This window comes from Merops nubicus, unplaced genomic scaffold (genome assembly GCF_000691845.1).
Source record: "Merops nubicus isolate BGI_N331 unplaced genomic scaffold, ASM69184v1 scaffold7175, whole genome shotgun sequence".
NCBI lineage: Eukaryota > Metazoa > Chordata > Aves > Coraciiformes > Meropidae > Merops > Merops nubicus.
Genome location: NW_008607533.1, coordinates 57,950 through 72,606, shown reverse-complemented (window position 1 = coordinate 72,606; position 14,657 = coordinate 57,950). Strand labels below are relative to the sequence as shown.

Sequence of the window (14,657 nt, the reverse complement as noted above, 5' to 3'; positions counted from 1 at the left end):
TGTGTGTCTGTGGGGGGGGGGGGTGGAGTGGAATCTGACTATTTATCTTCCCCAGTTCTGGGTGAGTGATGCTCTGAGCCTGTGTGTTTCTGTGCTGGATTCAGTGGCTGTGCATCTCGGCAGCAATCTTTAATTTCATTTCGACTGATTTCAGCGTAGACCTTGCCAAGATTGTTCCATCCTGTTGACTAACACAGCCCATGAAAAACATTCTTACGCTTTCATTTATTACACACATGCAGAGAGCCTGATGTTGGGGTTGTGTCTATATACAGACAGATTTTTTTTTTATGTGTTGACATTTAAGAATGGGTTAGTTGTTTGGTTCAGGGTTTTTTTTTTTTTTTGCTAAATTCTGGTGAGGCTGGATATGTTGTGTAAACTTAGTCCTTCCAGGGAACACCCTTCTTGAACATCAATACCTCACTAATTGTGCTCTACTATAGGGTCTCTGAATAAATTTGATTTGTTCGTATGCAAGTTTAAAATAGATGAGATGTTCTGTTTATGAAACTGTAGTCATAAGGGAGAGCAGCTTTGTGTGACTATTAAATATTTGTATTTGTCAAAAATACTATATCTCTGTGTGTTAGGCTATGTTTTGTCCTTTGGATAGCACCTCGATACTTAATTTACATGCAAGACATAACAAATGAAAGAATAGTTTGCTCTGCCAAAAGACCTTTGCTTCACGTTCAATGCCTTGCTTATACGTCTAGTTTTTCCAAGGCTAGCATTTATGTGCATTGTCACGTATAATCTTTCATAAAAATGATAACATGAGCAGCCTTCCACAGGAAAAATGCTCAGCTGGTTGATTTTTTTATTATCACATGCCCAAATACAGCAGATTTGTAATGTTCAAACCTTCTAGTTCTATCATATTTTTAATGGCAACATGTCCTCATTAATGAATGTATGCTAACATGGAAAATAATGTTTTGTGGTTTCTGTTGCAAGTTTGTAAGCTACAAGCACAACAGTGTACCCTGTTCTCTTGCCAGACATAAAAAGAAAACACAGATTTTTGTATATTGTTCTTTGATTCAGAAATGCTGTGGAAGACTTTGTTTCTGCCAAGTGTCACTGAAGATAAGTGCCTTCAGTAAGGAAGTGTGGCTAAGGTCTGCAGTCAGATTATTTGCAGCTTGACTGTAAGCCCTGTGCATAAAGTGTTATTTGTAAATATGTATATCTTTAAATATGTTCTAATTACTTTGAAAGTACTCTGCCAGATTCCAGTCTCCAGCAGTATTGATTCTGTCCACCTTAAACACTGATACTGTAAAAACATTATCAAAATGGAAATCTGTTTCACTGTGGTTTGGTGCCATAGTTATCAAAGATCGTTTAGAAGTGAAGGTAATAGACATATAAGAAACCATACATTGCTATTTTTTGTTAATATTATTTTACAGAAAAAAATGAAAAGCCTGTTACAGAAATATGATGCAGTCTGTCAGATGAACTCCGAGAGAAACCTCCAGCTGGAACGGGCTCAGTCCCTGGTTAACCAGTTCTGGGAGACTTATGAAGAGCTTTGGCCATGGTTAACTGAAACAGAAATGATCATCTCTCAGCTTCCTGCTCCAGCCCTTGAATATGAAACTTTAAAGCAACAACAAGAAGAGCACAGGGTAAGCGTTCTGCCCGTTTTTCATTGAGGGTCAAAAGCCAAGCAGTATTCTGCTTAGAACTGTGGGGTACTCTGCTAAATGCTGAAAAGCCAGACAGTTCTATCTCTGCTGAAAAAAGAATTATTTAAAATGCTAGTACAAAATGAATACCTTTCCAGTCATGCATCTACTATTTCCCAAATCACGCATGCAAACAAGGTTCTCTGGGGAAGGCAGCAAACCATGTGTAAGCATGAAAGAGGGCTAAAGGGTAAAAATTGCCATTGTAGTGAGAGAGCAGAAAACACAAAAGGTAACAGTTTAGCAGTGTATTTAAAAAGCACTAATGTCAGTGTTAAAACCAAACCCATTAACAGAACGAACAAGATGGGATGTAGCAAGAAAGAAAAGTAAAACATGACTGTCTAAAGAACTGGAGTACCTGAAATGCTGCCTTTGTGTAAATATGCACATATGTTGATCTTATGTACATGTAAGAAATTTGGCTTTTATTTTGTTGTCATTGGAACTAAACTTAGCTGAGCGAGGAAGATGGACAATCAGAGGACCAAGAATTGACTGCTTGGCTTCCAGCCAATCCCATAGTAATTTCTCATGTCAAGTATGTTTGTTATGGAATAATTAAAAGAAATAATTGTTTACCATAAGATCACAAAATAGAGGCAACAGTGCAGTAAGCTGGCCACCATATGGTCTTTCTTACATGGAGGAACAATCAGTGGGGATAAAAATGACTACGTTTCATATATGGCTCCTAGTATCACATGGAATCAGATGTATCTCACTGAGGTTAAAAACCTACATCTTTTGGCACATGCAGAGCCCATATGGCTACTGGAGATACCTGTTTCTCCCTGCTGAGCATAGAGTCACTATTTTATTAATTTTAGCTGCCTCAATTAAGTGACTCAAGTTAGATAGGATGAACCCTGGCTTCAAAGTCTTGTTTACTCTAAGACCAGTTCATGAAGATAGGCCATGTTGATGTACTGGTAAACACTGGGTTCACTCATTTGTCCTCCTATTATGTCCACAATGAACAACCATGCTCTGTTAAGGCTATCTATGTAACATGAGCTTTATAAACTATCTTGCTTAGTCACCATGAACCAAATCATGCTTGCTTTACTTACAAGATTGTTCCCCATCTACTTTAATCATTCTGCTTGCATGAGAGGCCCTTCAGATGAGCTTCTATTTTTGAGTTTTCCTTGGGCTATGCCATTAGCTGAGATTTGTTTGTTAAGTAGAAGATTAATGTCAGGCAATTTTAACACACAATCTGATCTGAAATACTTGCTTACTGGAATTGTTTACCCAGGAGTAGATCATGGAGAAGACCAAATAATTTATTGTTCAAAAAGGCAGGGAGGGGAAAGGGAAAGAAAGAAGGTTCTGAATGTGACTTGAGAACAGTTTTCTATATTCACTTACATTCCTGTTGTGATATATTTATTGATGACTATCTTTGTTTCAAGTCATGAAATTCATGTTGATTCTGTCTGAGTAATGTGCAGTCAGTTTGATTTGGAATGAGCTGTGGACAGAGTACTAGTGTGAGACTTGGACCCAGAAACATGTACTCTTTTGGCCTTGTGTCAAAGGATCTGCACACAAAAATAAAGCACACGAGATTACTTTGTAAAAACTTCTAGGCTCTACTTAGTTGCAGGTTTACCTCTGCTAATTGGTATTATTCTTCTTGTTGCAAGGTGTACAAATAAAGTTACACTCTCAGTAAGTATCCAGAGTTGGGGGGTTTTGAATTCTCATTGCTGTGTCCTCGTCAAGAGACTGGAGAGTCCTGGTCACTGTCTTTTCAGTCTTCTCAACATCTCCTCTTCTGGGGAGGAGCAAGTAAGCAGGGCAAGTGTCAGATTTCTTTTTAAGGGAAAGACCTTGGTTGAAGAGTAGAGGATTTATTTACACTGAGACTGATATAGGCCTTTTTCTGTGTCTTCATTGATTTAAACAAACTCTGAGGTGGGAGGAGCAGAGAACGTGCCTCTCTTGTTCCTGCATAGGGGCTATAAGATAGAAAGGGCATGGAGTTCACAGCACAGAGAGAGACAGTGCCTCACGGGATGGAGGGGTTTTTCTCAAAAGGGAGGAATGAGATGAGAAAATAAATAAAACTAGGGAATGACTGGGCTACTCCCATTAAAAACCTTTCCCTTTTGTCAGATCTGTGGGTGCAAGTAAACAAAACCAGAATCCTTAGGCAATTTGGAGGACACCTTGTGACCTTTGACTTCTACAAGCCCCTGCGCAGCCTTCTGCACAATTTTGGCTTACTTTGGGGGTGGATGATGAGTGAGAGTAGACAGCTGAGATCAAATTTAATTATTAATTACTTGTAAAACTTTGTGTCAGTTAAGTAATAGCGCTGTTGTGAAGACGGGGGGGTCTTATGGCCAGAGGAAAGACTGCTTGGTTGATAGGTCTCTACTGATCAGTCTTTCTTGTCCTTTTGTACTTTTCACTGCTGTCTTTGACCTTTCCTTGTGCTAGTAGTTTCCTCTTCTTAAATCAAGGATAATTTGAATGATTACTCTTGCAATGCCGGTACCTCTTTGCGTGATGATCTTTAATGGAAGGCATTGCAGGAAGTGACAGATACCGACATGGAAAGTATATACGTGGTGGTGTTATGCACATGTCTGGAATAGTGTTGCCATTGCTGTCATTACGGGTACTAAATATGATGGGGAGTGTCTGCTGCCATCATCATATGCATAGTTAGCATCTTATATTTTACCTGTAATCATATATCCACCAAGAGTCTTGCACAGACCTTTCCAGTATGTCTCTGATGGTGATATTCCAGGCCTCGATAGCTCTCTGTTAGAACAGGAGCCATCACTGGCAGAGCAGCCACTAACTTTATTTGATATTATTTGTGCTTTACGTTAGGGTGAAGGGTATTTGTTTGGAATTTCTTGCCAGCTGGATGTGTTAGAAGTGTGGACAGCTGTAATGTGGTGGTGCAAGCACAAGAAACTGATAAGTTGTTTCGTTTGTTTTAGCAACTGCGTGAGCTGATTGCTGAGCACAAGCCTCATATAGATAAGATGAACAAAACTGGGCCTCAGTTGCTGGAGCTAAGCCCAGGAGAAGGTTTTTCTATCCAAGAGAAATATGTGGCAGCTGACACCCTTTACAGTAAAATTAAGGAAGATGTCAAAAAGCGAGCACTGGCACTGGATGAAGCCATTTCTCAGTGTACCCAGGTATCAATTTAAGTTTAAAGTATAATTGAATTCATTCAAATGGAAAGATACATAGGCATTGTCATCTTACATGTATATATCAAGACTAAACTGGTGTTTTATCTGTATTTTTCAAGTTAATGGCCTGTGAATGTTCATATCACTGCATATGACATTGATTTTTCTGTTTCTCAGGTGGTTATAATTTTATGTATTGGTCAGTATTACAACTGCTGCTGCTGAAAAATGTTTCTGCTTCTTAATTTTGAAGTAAAAAGTAACTTTTCACCAAAAAATGTGGGATTTTATTTTCATTTTATTTTGTTTTTTTCTTGATGTTCTGTTACTAGCTGATGCTTCATTTGTATATGGATGTCACTGCCGATCAGTTAACTTGAGTACAGCTGTATCTGGAACCTTGCTGCTTTAGTTACAGTCTGTTGCCAGTGGAACTAGAGGGTAGCTTTGCAGTGGTCTTTGTTGTAGGTTCACAAGACCTTAATGTAATATATGCTTGAACTGTTACTTAAAAGTATTGTGAGTAAAGTTAGACCTCATAGAATGTCAACATAAGCATAAAATTCGGATCAAATCCATAAAAGCTGCATATCTTAAGTTCATCAGCTTCTGCAGTGAACCTCGATAGAGTATTGTTAGGTATCACATTCTAGAGACTTTTAAATATGCAGCTGTTATCATGAAACCCAAACTGAGATTCTTGTACTCCACCCCAAATTCAGAAAAGGACTTAGTAAAACTATGTACGTGAACCCATACAAAAACCTGAATAAAAATGTCACTAATTTTATAGGAGATTCCCCTTTTTCTCTCTTTGCCTGAAATTAAGTCCTATATTCTGCTCAGTTCTAAAGTTCTAGAAAGAAATAAACCTTAAAGTCCTCACCATGTCTACATTCTAAATTTCTGTCACAAGTCACTGTTCTTGGGGTCATATTCCTAGCCCCTGCAGACTGAGTTGAAGAAGCTAAGGAAAAAAGTAACGTCAGATATCATCCTGCTTTTGAACTGGTTATAGACATTGTATTATGCTTTAAGTCATTCTAAACACCTTCCTTACTCACTAAGATAGTTTTAGTAGCACACTCTAAAAGGTGCCTGACTATTTAGATTCAGTGTTTTTATTTATCATAAATGCTCAGTCCTTCCCGTGTTTGGAGCTGCGCAGCTGAAAATCAAGATACTTGGCATTCAAGTCCCTGCTTTGTATATGATAGACATTAACATGTTGTACTGGCTAAGTACAGAAAGCAAGCATAAAAATGCATACTTTGGTAACAGCTAGAATATAATCAGATGTTGAGAAAAACATTTGTGCAGTACTTTAAGGTTCATTTTTTTTATGTAAATGTACATGCAGGTGGCAAAGCAAAACATTTTAACGCCCAGAATGTAATTTTCTATAATATCCTTTTTTTAAAATTAAGATACATAAATATATATCATCAGGGCTCTGTAGTATGATGGCTGTGTCAGTGTTTGTCTAGACACTTCTGAAAGAATAATTGTTTAACTCTTCGGGCTTTAAATTATGTTAAATTGCATTATGTATCAAAGGCAGAACATAACTTATGGAGCCAGAATGAGAGTTTGTGATGACTTGCGTTTTCTTCCTTTTAATTTCTAAAACACCTTGTCTCATTCACTGCAGTATTGACAGTATTAAAATATAATAGACATGTCCTAAAAGTAGACCTGAACATTGCCCGTTTAATTTCAGATTTTACCACTTTTGTAAGGTTTCATTGCCACAATCAGTTTTTCAGAAGTCTTGAATGTGGGAAGGCTACTTAACTTTCATAAAACGTTTTGGTGACTTGTATGATACTTTTCTAACAAAACCACTGAATCCACATGATTAGTCACGGAGCCTGATTTGAAGTGGCTTGTATGGTGGGAAAAAGTTAATTACATCTGTATTGTCTGTATTCCTTTGAACAGAAAGGATGTAGCTATTTGTTCACATCAGGTAATCTTATTTTGCTGTGGTCTTTCTAGCACTTTTTCTCTATGTAGGCAAGAGTGCCTTTTGTAGATCCTGGAGGATCATTAAACTCAGACACAATTTATTACTTTCTGTAATTTGAAAGGGGCATGGTGGTGAAATGTTTTTTCGGAATCTGTATGGATCCAAAAGCATATAATAAATGCTAACTTTGGACCTGTACCAAAGGATGAACCACATTACCATAGCTGCAGTTGAGCTTCTGGGCACCTACCTGTGCTCAGCCAAATGTGGGTGAAAATAATATGCACTTTTGTGTGCTTTTAGTTGCAGAGAGTAGCGTACCTTTACTGCACCAAAAAGCATCACCTTGCACTAACAGATGTGGTGTTGAATGATCTGACATATCTAATCTTAATTGGTGGTTATGTGCCAGTATGTTGGTCCTGATGTGAAAATGTATGTATTTAATACAAAGGTAAACACCTTTCTAAAATGATGAAATCAGAAAGCCATGGCTTTCCAAAATGAGGTGCAAACTACCATATGAATTATGCGGGGCTAAATGGAAGTAGTTTCTTCTGCATGTATCGCACCTTCAGATGGAGCGTCTCAGGACAGAAACCAGACTTCATAGTAAAATTCTTAAATCTGAGAGGAAAAACCTTTTTGCAAGGTCATTTTTGTAATTCAGGTATGAAAAGAGGGAAAGAACTTGGAAGGGGGGGTATTGTAAGTTGCACATATGTATGTTGGATAAAGATATTAAGTATGCCAAAGTACCTGTTTCCAAGAGGATTTCAGAAGCCATTTTTCAGTTGTTTTTCTTCTATTTTCTCTGCCATTTCTTTCTGTCCTTTACCACCCTCCCAGTTTCATGACAAGATAGATCCAACTCTTGAGAGTCTGAAACGCATAGTTGAACGTCTGAGGCAGCCACCTTCCATCTCAGCAGAGGTTGAGAAGATTAAAGAGCAAATCAGTGAAAATAAGAATGTGTCAGTGGATCTGGAAAAACTTCAGCCGGTGTATGAGACACTGAAGCAGAGAGGGGAGGAAATGATTGCTCGCTCAGAAGGAGCGGATAAGGATATATCTGCTAAAGGTAGGGGACTGAGGGAAGTTTTCATGTAGTGGCAGTGCAGCAAGCTGCAACATATAAAAATCTTCATTTCTGATGACCGCTAATCTGGGGATTGGGCTCTTCTGGGGAAACTGCTAAAGATTTATAAAAGCAAAGCGTCATTTAAAATAATTCATCATGCATATGCCCTTTGTTTTATTTTTAAAGGATGTATTGGTTGTTTCCACTTAACATTGTAAGGAGTCCTGTAAAGAAACAATTTTGGTCTAAATTTTAAAATGTGCACATATGTTTCTGCTGTAGAACTGTAAAGAGATTTATGTCCAAGAAGTGTTTGCCAAGGTAGTAATCTAGTTCCTTTGTTGTTTAGCTGTTCAAGATAAACTAGACCAAATGGTCCTCATTTGGGAAGACATCCAGACCTTGACGGAAGAAAGAGAGGCCAAACTGTTGGATGTAATGGAACTAGCTGAAAAGTTTTGGTGTGATCATATAGCTCTCGTAGCTACTATTAAAGATACTCAGGACTTCATTCGGGAACTGGAGGGACCTGGAGTTGACCCATCTGTAGTCAAGCAACAGCAAGAAGCTGCTGAGGTCAGTAGCAAGTATTTTGTTGACTTGAAGTATTTTATTTACAGTATGCAGAGAAAAGACAGAATTCCTATGAAATACCACAGGAGAATGTTTTCTTTTTAGAGACCAAGGTGGATAATTACATAGAAATTTACTATAATAATATCTCAAGGGTCTATAGTAAATAACATGTATCAGTGCTTAATGGCAACAGGCATACAGCATGTGCTTGTCATTATATTTACAAATCTGTTTATAAACATGCATATAATAAGCATGTCACTGAGACTTTTAAAAGTTATACATACTTGAGATTCCCTGAGTAATTCATAACATCTAAATGAAAGGTGTACACATGTTATGCTGTGTATTATGCTCTAAGTCTGTAATTATGCTGGTAGTTAAAGATTTGAACGCTGAATGATAACCTCTGAAAAAGAAAACACTCTGATTAAAGAAATCTCATTTAAAATTTCCTGTTTGTTTTTCCCATGTCATGAAAAATGACATCATGAGCCCTTGTTATAATTTAGACTGATGTCAGTTGACTGGATTCTGACACTGCAAAGGGATGCTTATATTTTAAGCATCCAAGTGTAACTCCAAGTGACTTTAAAGAAAACAAAGATGGAATCCTGCTCTGTTCTATCTTGAAAGTAAGCTGTACATAGATTATTTAATTTAATATTAGCAGCATTGGGGTTTTTTTATCTTTGTAGGCTGCTAAAGAAGAAATTGATGGACTACAAGAAGAACTAGAAACAGTTGTGAGCCTTGGCTCTGAACTTAGAGCTGCTTGTGGAGAACCTGACAAACCTATTGTCAACAAAAGTATAGATGAGGTATGGGAAATGCAGAGGCTTAAATCTGTTATGTTAGATGCTTGTTCAGCTGAAATTGGGCTATTCCCCATGCCCCAAACAAATTTTGAGACGAAAAAATCTGTGGCAAAAATGAGACACCTCTGAAGTTCGTGTAGTAAAGCAAAGATTCCTTTTCAGATAAGTGAATCTAGATTCAGATTAGTCAATTTTATTTTACTGATTTATGGATTAATTATTTTGTAAAAGACAAAGATTTTTTGTAAAAATACTCACTGATCAATATGGTATATGGCTAATGCTTGCAAAAGTAATGCTAGAATAAATTTCCTATATATCTAGTTTATGCCGAGGGAGACATCTTAACTGAGACAATCTCATTTGGATGACTACAAAGTGGTTTTAATTTCCCTGAAGTTCAGCAACGTGTATTTTCTTTAAGCTACATATATTATAATGATGCAACTCCAAATGATTCACTAATAATCTTTCATATATTGACCATAATCCCTATTTTAATAAAAATGTTCAATGATCAGTATGAAGGTTTACAGCTTTTGTAATTTACAGCTTTTGTAATCCAGACCCTCTAATGTGTTCTGAAGGAAACTAACTATGCAGTAAAGAGTATTACTACAGAATGAATATTAGCTATTCATGCTTAGTTTATTGGTGTTATTGAGCAGTGAATAATCAGTGAATGAACATGATACAGCAGTAAAATTCTTTTGTCCATTGGAGTAAATTGCACTTCCTTTTAGCTGAATTCTGCCTGGGATGCCTTAAACAAAACATGGAAAGAACGGGTGGATAAGCTTGCTGAAGCTATGCAGGCAGCTGTTCAGTACCAAGATGGACTGCAGGTAAGAGGGTGTGATATACCTAACCCACTCTTGAGTCCATAGAATTTCATGTGGCTATTGTAAAAAATGTCATGTGATTGGGTAGGTGGCAAATAATATATCACTATTTTCTTCAGTAGGCAGATATTTTTTCTCAGGGTTGGTTGCGTTTGGTGGTTTTTTTTGGTTTGTTTGGTTTTTTTTTTTCATTAAAGAATAAGTCTGTTGGTTTGTTTTCTTCATGTAGGTGTTCATATATTGCACTATGTTTAGATTCAAAATTAATATCCTCTTATTTATTGGTAAGAGCAGAGGGTTTTTGATAACCACACTTTCACAGTAATACTCACATTTCTTGTGGTAGTCAGTACCTAGTATGATAAGTGAGTTGAAGTTGTGACACATTTACGTGACCTGAAAGGAATAGAATGCGTGTACATATAATCACTTGATAATTTGATCTCTTGATATTTGCTTTTGAGTGGACAGCCAAAGAACTTCAATTTGATTCCACCTTTTTTATATGTCAAATATTTAAATTTGAAAAATTTAAGCAAAATATATTATTAACACAAATTTGTTGGACCACTATAACAATTATTAGTATAATTTAACCTATTTAGATAATACAGTACTTCAGAAGTTGATTCACTTTTTAAATCTGTAGGCAAATTTTCCATTTTTTTTCAATTTATGAAGTTTTAGAAACAAACAAGCAAAAAAAAGGGGAGGTGGGTGTTGGACTAGATAACCTATAAAGGATCCTTCCAACCCGATCTATTCTATGATCTTTTACCTCTGTGTGCTGGGTTGTTTTGTTTGTTTTGTTTTTTTGTTTTTTTTTTTTTTAGTTTAGTTTTTTTTTTTCCCCACATTCTTTTTTTTTTTATATTCATCACACAAAAATGTGTGATTTTGGCTGAGTGGCATGCCTCATATCTTTTGTCAGTGAACAGCTAGAAGATTGAAACATTTCAAAAGATTCTGAACATGGTCAGATTTTTCAAAACTTTTTTTTTTCCTCAGTGGAATGATTGTCTTTCTTGGTTCATTAAACCTTTAAAATTAGAATTTCACTTAACGCTGAGGGCAGTTTCTTGTGTGTTCAGTGCAAATCAAGCAGCAGAACACTCCTGCTAATAATGCAACATGTCTGTTCTCCAGTGCACCCTTGCTGTGTACTTTAATTGGGGCTCTCTTATGTTCATACTGCAGACAGGTTGACTTGTAGGTCTACATTAGCTACATTACCATTGGTTTATGTGTTCTGTATTTCCAGTGCCTCTAGATAGTACATCCTACAAGTTTGGTACTGTGTGAAGAAACTGTATTTAAGTGCCTTCTTATGCTTATGTCAGTGGTTACTTCCAGCTGCCTCATCCTGTTGACCATGTTAGGGGTAGTTCTCCTTTTCTCAGGGAAATGTGTAGCAGTGGGCAGCTCTGGCAAGCCATCCTAAACCTTCCTCTGTAGTGAATCACAGGTAATAGACAGGAGGAAAAGGGTCTAGCAGAGGTTGTTTTTCACCTTTGCAATTACCCAGATTGATATAGCTGTTCTTAATCTGTAAGTGGAGTATTCTTCAGGTTGTTCTTGTTATATCAGGAGCAAAAGAAGTACCCACAAAGCCTTAGAACTGGGGAGACCTCACTCCTGGCTTATATCAAAAATACTGTGGCCAGGAGTAGGGAAGTGGTTGTGCCCCTGGCACTGGTGAGGCCACAGCTGAGTACTGGGTTCAGTTCTAGTCACCACAGTATAAGAGGTGCTGGAGTGTGTCCAAAGAAGGGCAGTGAGGCCGGTGGAGGGTCTGGGGGGCGTGTGTTATGAGGAGTGGCTGAGGGAACTGGGGCTGTTTAGCCTGGAGATGAGAGGAGACCTTATTGCACTCTACAACTCCTTGAAATGAGGTTGTAGTGAGGTGAGTGTTGGTCATCTTTGCCTAGGTTACTAGTGATAGGATGAGAGGAAATGGGCTCAAGTTGTGCCAGGGGAGGGTTAGATTGGATATTAGGAAGAATTTCTTCACTGAAAGAGTGGTGAGGCATTGGAACAGGCTGCCCAGGGAGGTGATGGGGTCACCATCCCTGGAGGTGTTCAAAAAGCATGTGGATGTGGTACTACAGGACATGGTTTAATGGTCAAAGTAGTGTTGGGTGATGGTTGGACTTGATGATCTTAGAGGTCTTTTCCAACCTTAATGAGTCTGTGCTTTGTTTGCTGAAGTTATAACTGTGTTATCCTACAGAGATTCATTGTACCGAATGGGTCGTGTTCTGTGTTCCTTACACAGATAACATTATCCTTCAGAAGAACTTTGTAGTCATCACTTAAGTGTGTTATCTTCAGGTACCACCTTCCATTTTTGCTCCAAAGGACTGCAGGACAGAATTTGTCTTGGATTTACCCTTTGGGTATTAATAAGAATCATTATTTTTACTCAAGAAGTCAAGGGCTACTCAGCATGAATAGTACTGGCAGAACACTGTTGCTAATAGAAGCTCAGTCTTGCAGCATGTACATTCTTGTAACTGCATATGGAATACTTTAGTTAATATCTGATCCCTTGTATTGCAAAGAAACCTAGGTCTCACTGAAGAAGGCTATTCTCTTTCAGAGAGCACAACAATATTGCTCTCTGGAGTTAAAAAAAAGAAAAAAAGCTGATGTTTTACTTAATACAACTTTCAAATGTAACTATTTCTTTGCTCATGCTTGAATTTCATACTGTGATTTTTCAGGCAATATTTGACTGGGTAGACATTGCTGGCAGCAAGTTAGCATCTATGTCCCCAGTTGGAACAGATCTGGAGACTGTGAAGCAGCAAACTGAGGAACTTAAGGTATGAAGTAGCAATTTACTTCATTTATATTTTCATCTGTCTGCATTCTTCTGTGTTGTTCACTATTTTGCTGTATTTTTGAAGTCAAAAGCAATTTTCAATTTATAGTGAAAAAGATTGTATGAAAATTTAAAATAACAGTTCATTACAAACTTTTAATTTTAAAATGTGTCTTCCAAATTTTGGTGAAACTACGTTTTATTTTCTGAGAGCCCAGAAGTATTTGTAATAACATTCCTTCTCTTTCAAATGCTGTAAGGTTATTATGTACAGGGTTATTCTGCTATGACCTTTACATTGTCTGATTTCTGCCATGAGCAGGTTCTTTGAGGCTCTGAAGGAATGCCTCCAGAGCTTCACTTTTGCCATTATAGGCTTTATTTAAATGCTTTCACAGATTGTGACATTCCCAATGCATGAGTAAGCCGAAAGTCAAAATTTTGGGCTCAGAAACTTGTCTGTATGGATGTGTGACCAAGTGTGTTCCTGAGTTGGCAGCTTGTTATGCTATATGCAACAGGGATGTATAACAATCAGGGAATGTCCTTGGATTGTTGCTCACTTGTACTTTTTATTTTTTTTTGGCTGTGGGCAGGTTGTTTAATGTATTTATTTTATGATGTAACTTCAAATGAATCATAATCTGCCCTAGTTCAAATGAACACACATGTGAGTTGTGTTCAGGCTCCTGCCCAGGTTGTGTGTACAAGAGGGTGTTCTAAAAAAAATATGCTTTCAACTCCTTTGAAGAATAATTCTATTTGAAGTCTAAAGTATTATTTTATCACAACCACAAGAGCTAGAAGTTACTCAAGTTATGTTCTGACTTTTTTACAGACCAGGGAGATGATTGGAGAATACTTTCCTGTTCCTTTCTCATTCTCTGATCACAGCAACACCTGCTAGACTAGTAAGACATAAGTGCATATTTTCAATTAGCTGGGAGTGTCTGGATTGTCAGTGTCTTTACAAGCATTTTGACCCTGGAAAACAAACTCACAAATTCATGGAAGTTGACAGTGATGCATTAGTATTGTAAACATTGCTGTACTATGCTATATTCAAGAAGGTAATTATTTGTGATATGTTTATTTATGTGCTTTTTCTGTTTACCATAGCAATTTAAGACAGAAGCTTATCAGCAGCAGATAGAAATGGAAAGACTGAACCATCAGGCAGAACTGTTGCTGAAGAAGGTAACAGAGGAGAGTGACAAGCACACTGTTCAGGACCCTCTCTCAGAGCTCAAACTAATGTGGGACAGCCTAGAAGAAAAAATTATAAGTAGACAGGTAAATAAACTTGACGGCGGGAGCTATAATCATGATTGAAGGATTTTGGAAGAAGATTTTTATTATGTATAATGTTTTTATAAAATTACACTTTTATTCCTTTTGGTTTGGAATTATGTATAATAGAATGTGAATTTTACAATTTATTGAGTTGTTTTTATGGTTTTTAAACCCTTAGCAGTATTTTTTGGTCATTTCCTCTGTCAGCAGTGCCATGTTGAATCATTATTCTTTCATTTTGATTATTTGATGACGTCTTAAGTAGTAGTTGAAAACGTTTATATGTGCAACAGTAATATTAGCTGCTGAACTGAGCACTTGGACAAAAACCCAAACACAGTGGCTTAGCCTTAAAGTGTTTCAGTGCCCTTTCCTTGATTTATCAGAGTG

The 14,657-nt window shown here is 37.3% G+C and overlaps 1 protein-coding gene across 1 annotated transcript in view; it reads left to right on the top strand.

Annotated features, from left to right (window-relative positions):
- Positions 1-14,657, top strand: part of LOC103772627 (dystonin-like) — a 70,206-nt gene that overhangs the window by 15,647 nt on the left and 39,902 nt on the right. Inside the window, exons 12-19 of the mRNA XM_008939968.1 lie at positions 1,419-1,637; positions 4,664-4,867; positions 7,683-7,914; positions 8,264-8,490; positions 9,189-9,311; positions 10,052-10,153; positions 12,874-12,975; positions 14,094-14,267. Of these exons, the coding sequence (XP_008938216.1) occupies positions 1,419-1,637; positions 4,664-4,867; positions 7,683-7,914; positions 8,264-8,490; positions 9,189-9,311; positions 10,052-10,153; positions 12,874-12,975; positions 14,094-14,267 (1,383 nt within the window). The remainder of the gene's footprint in view (positions 1-1,418; positions 1,638-4,663; positions 4,868-7,682; positions 7,915-8,263; positions 8,491-9,188; positions 9,312-10,051; positions 10,154-12,873; positions 12,976-14,093; positions 14,268-14,657) is intronic.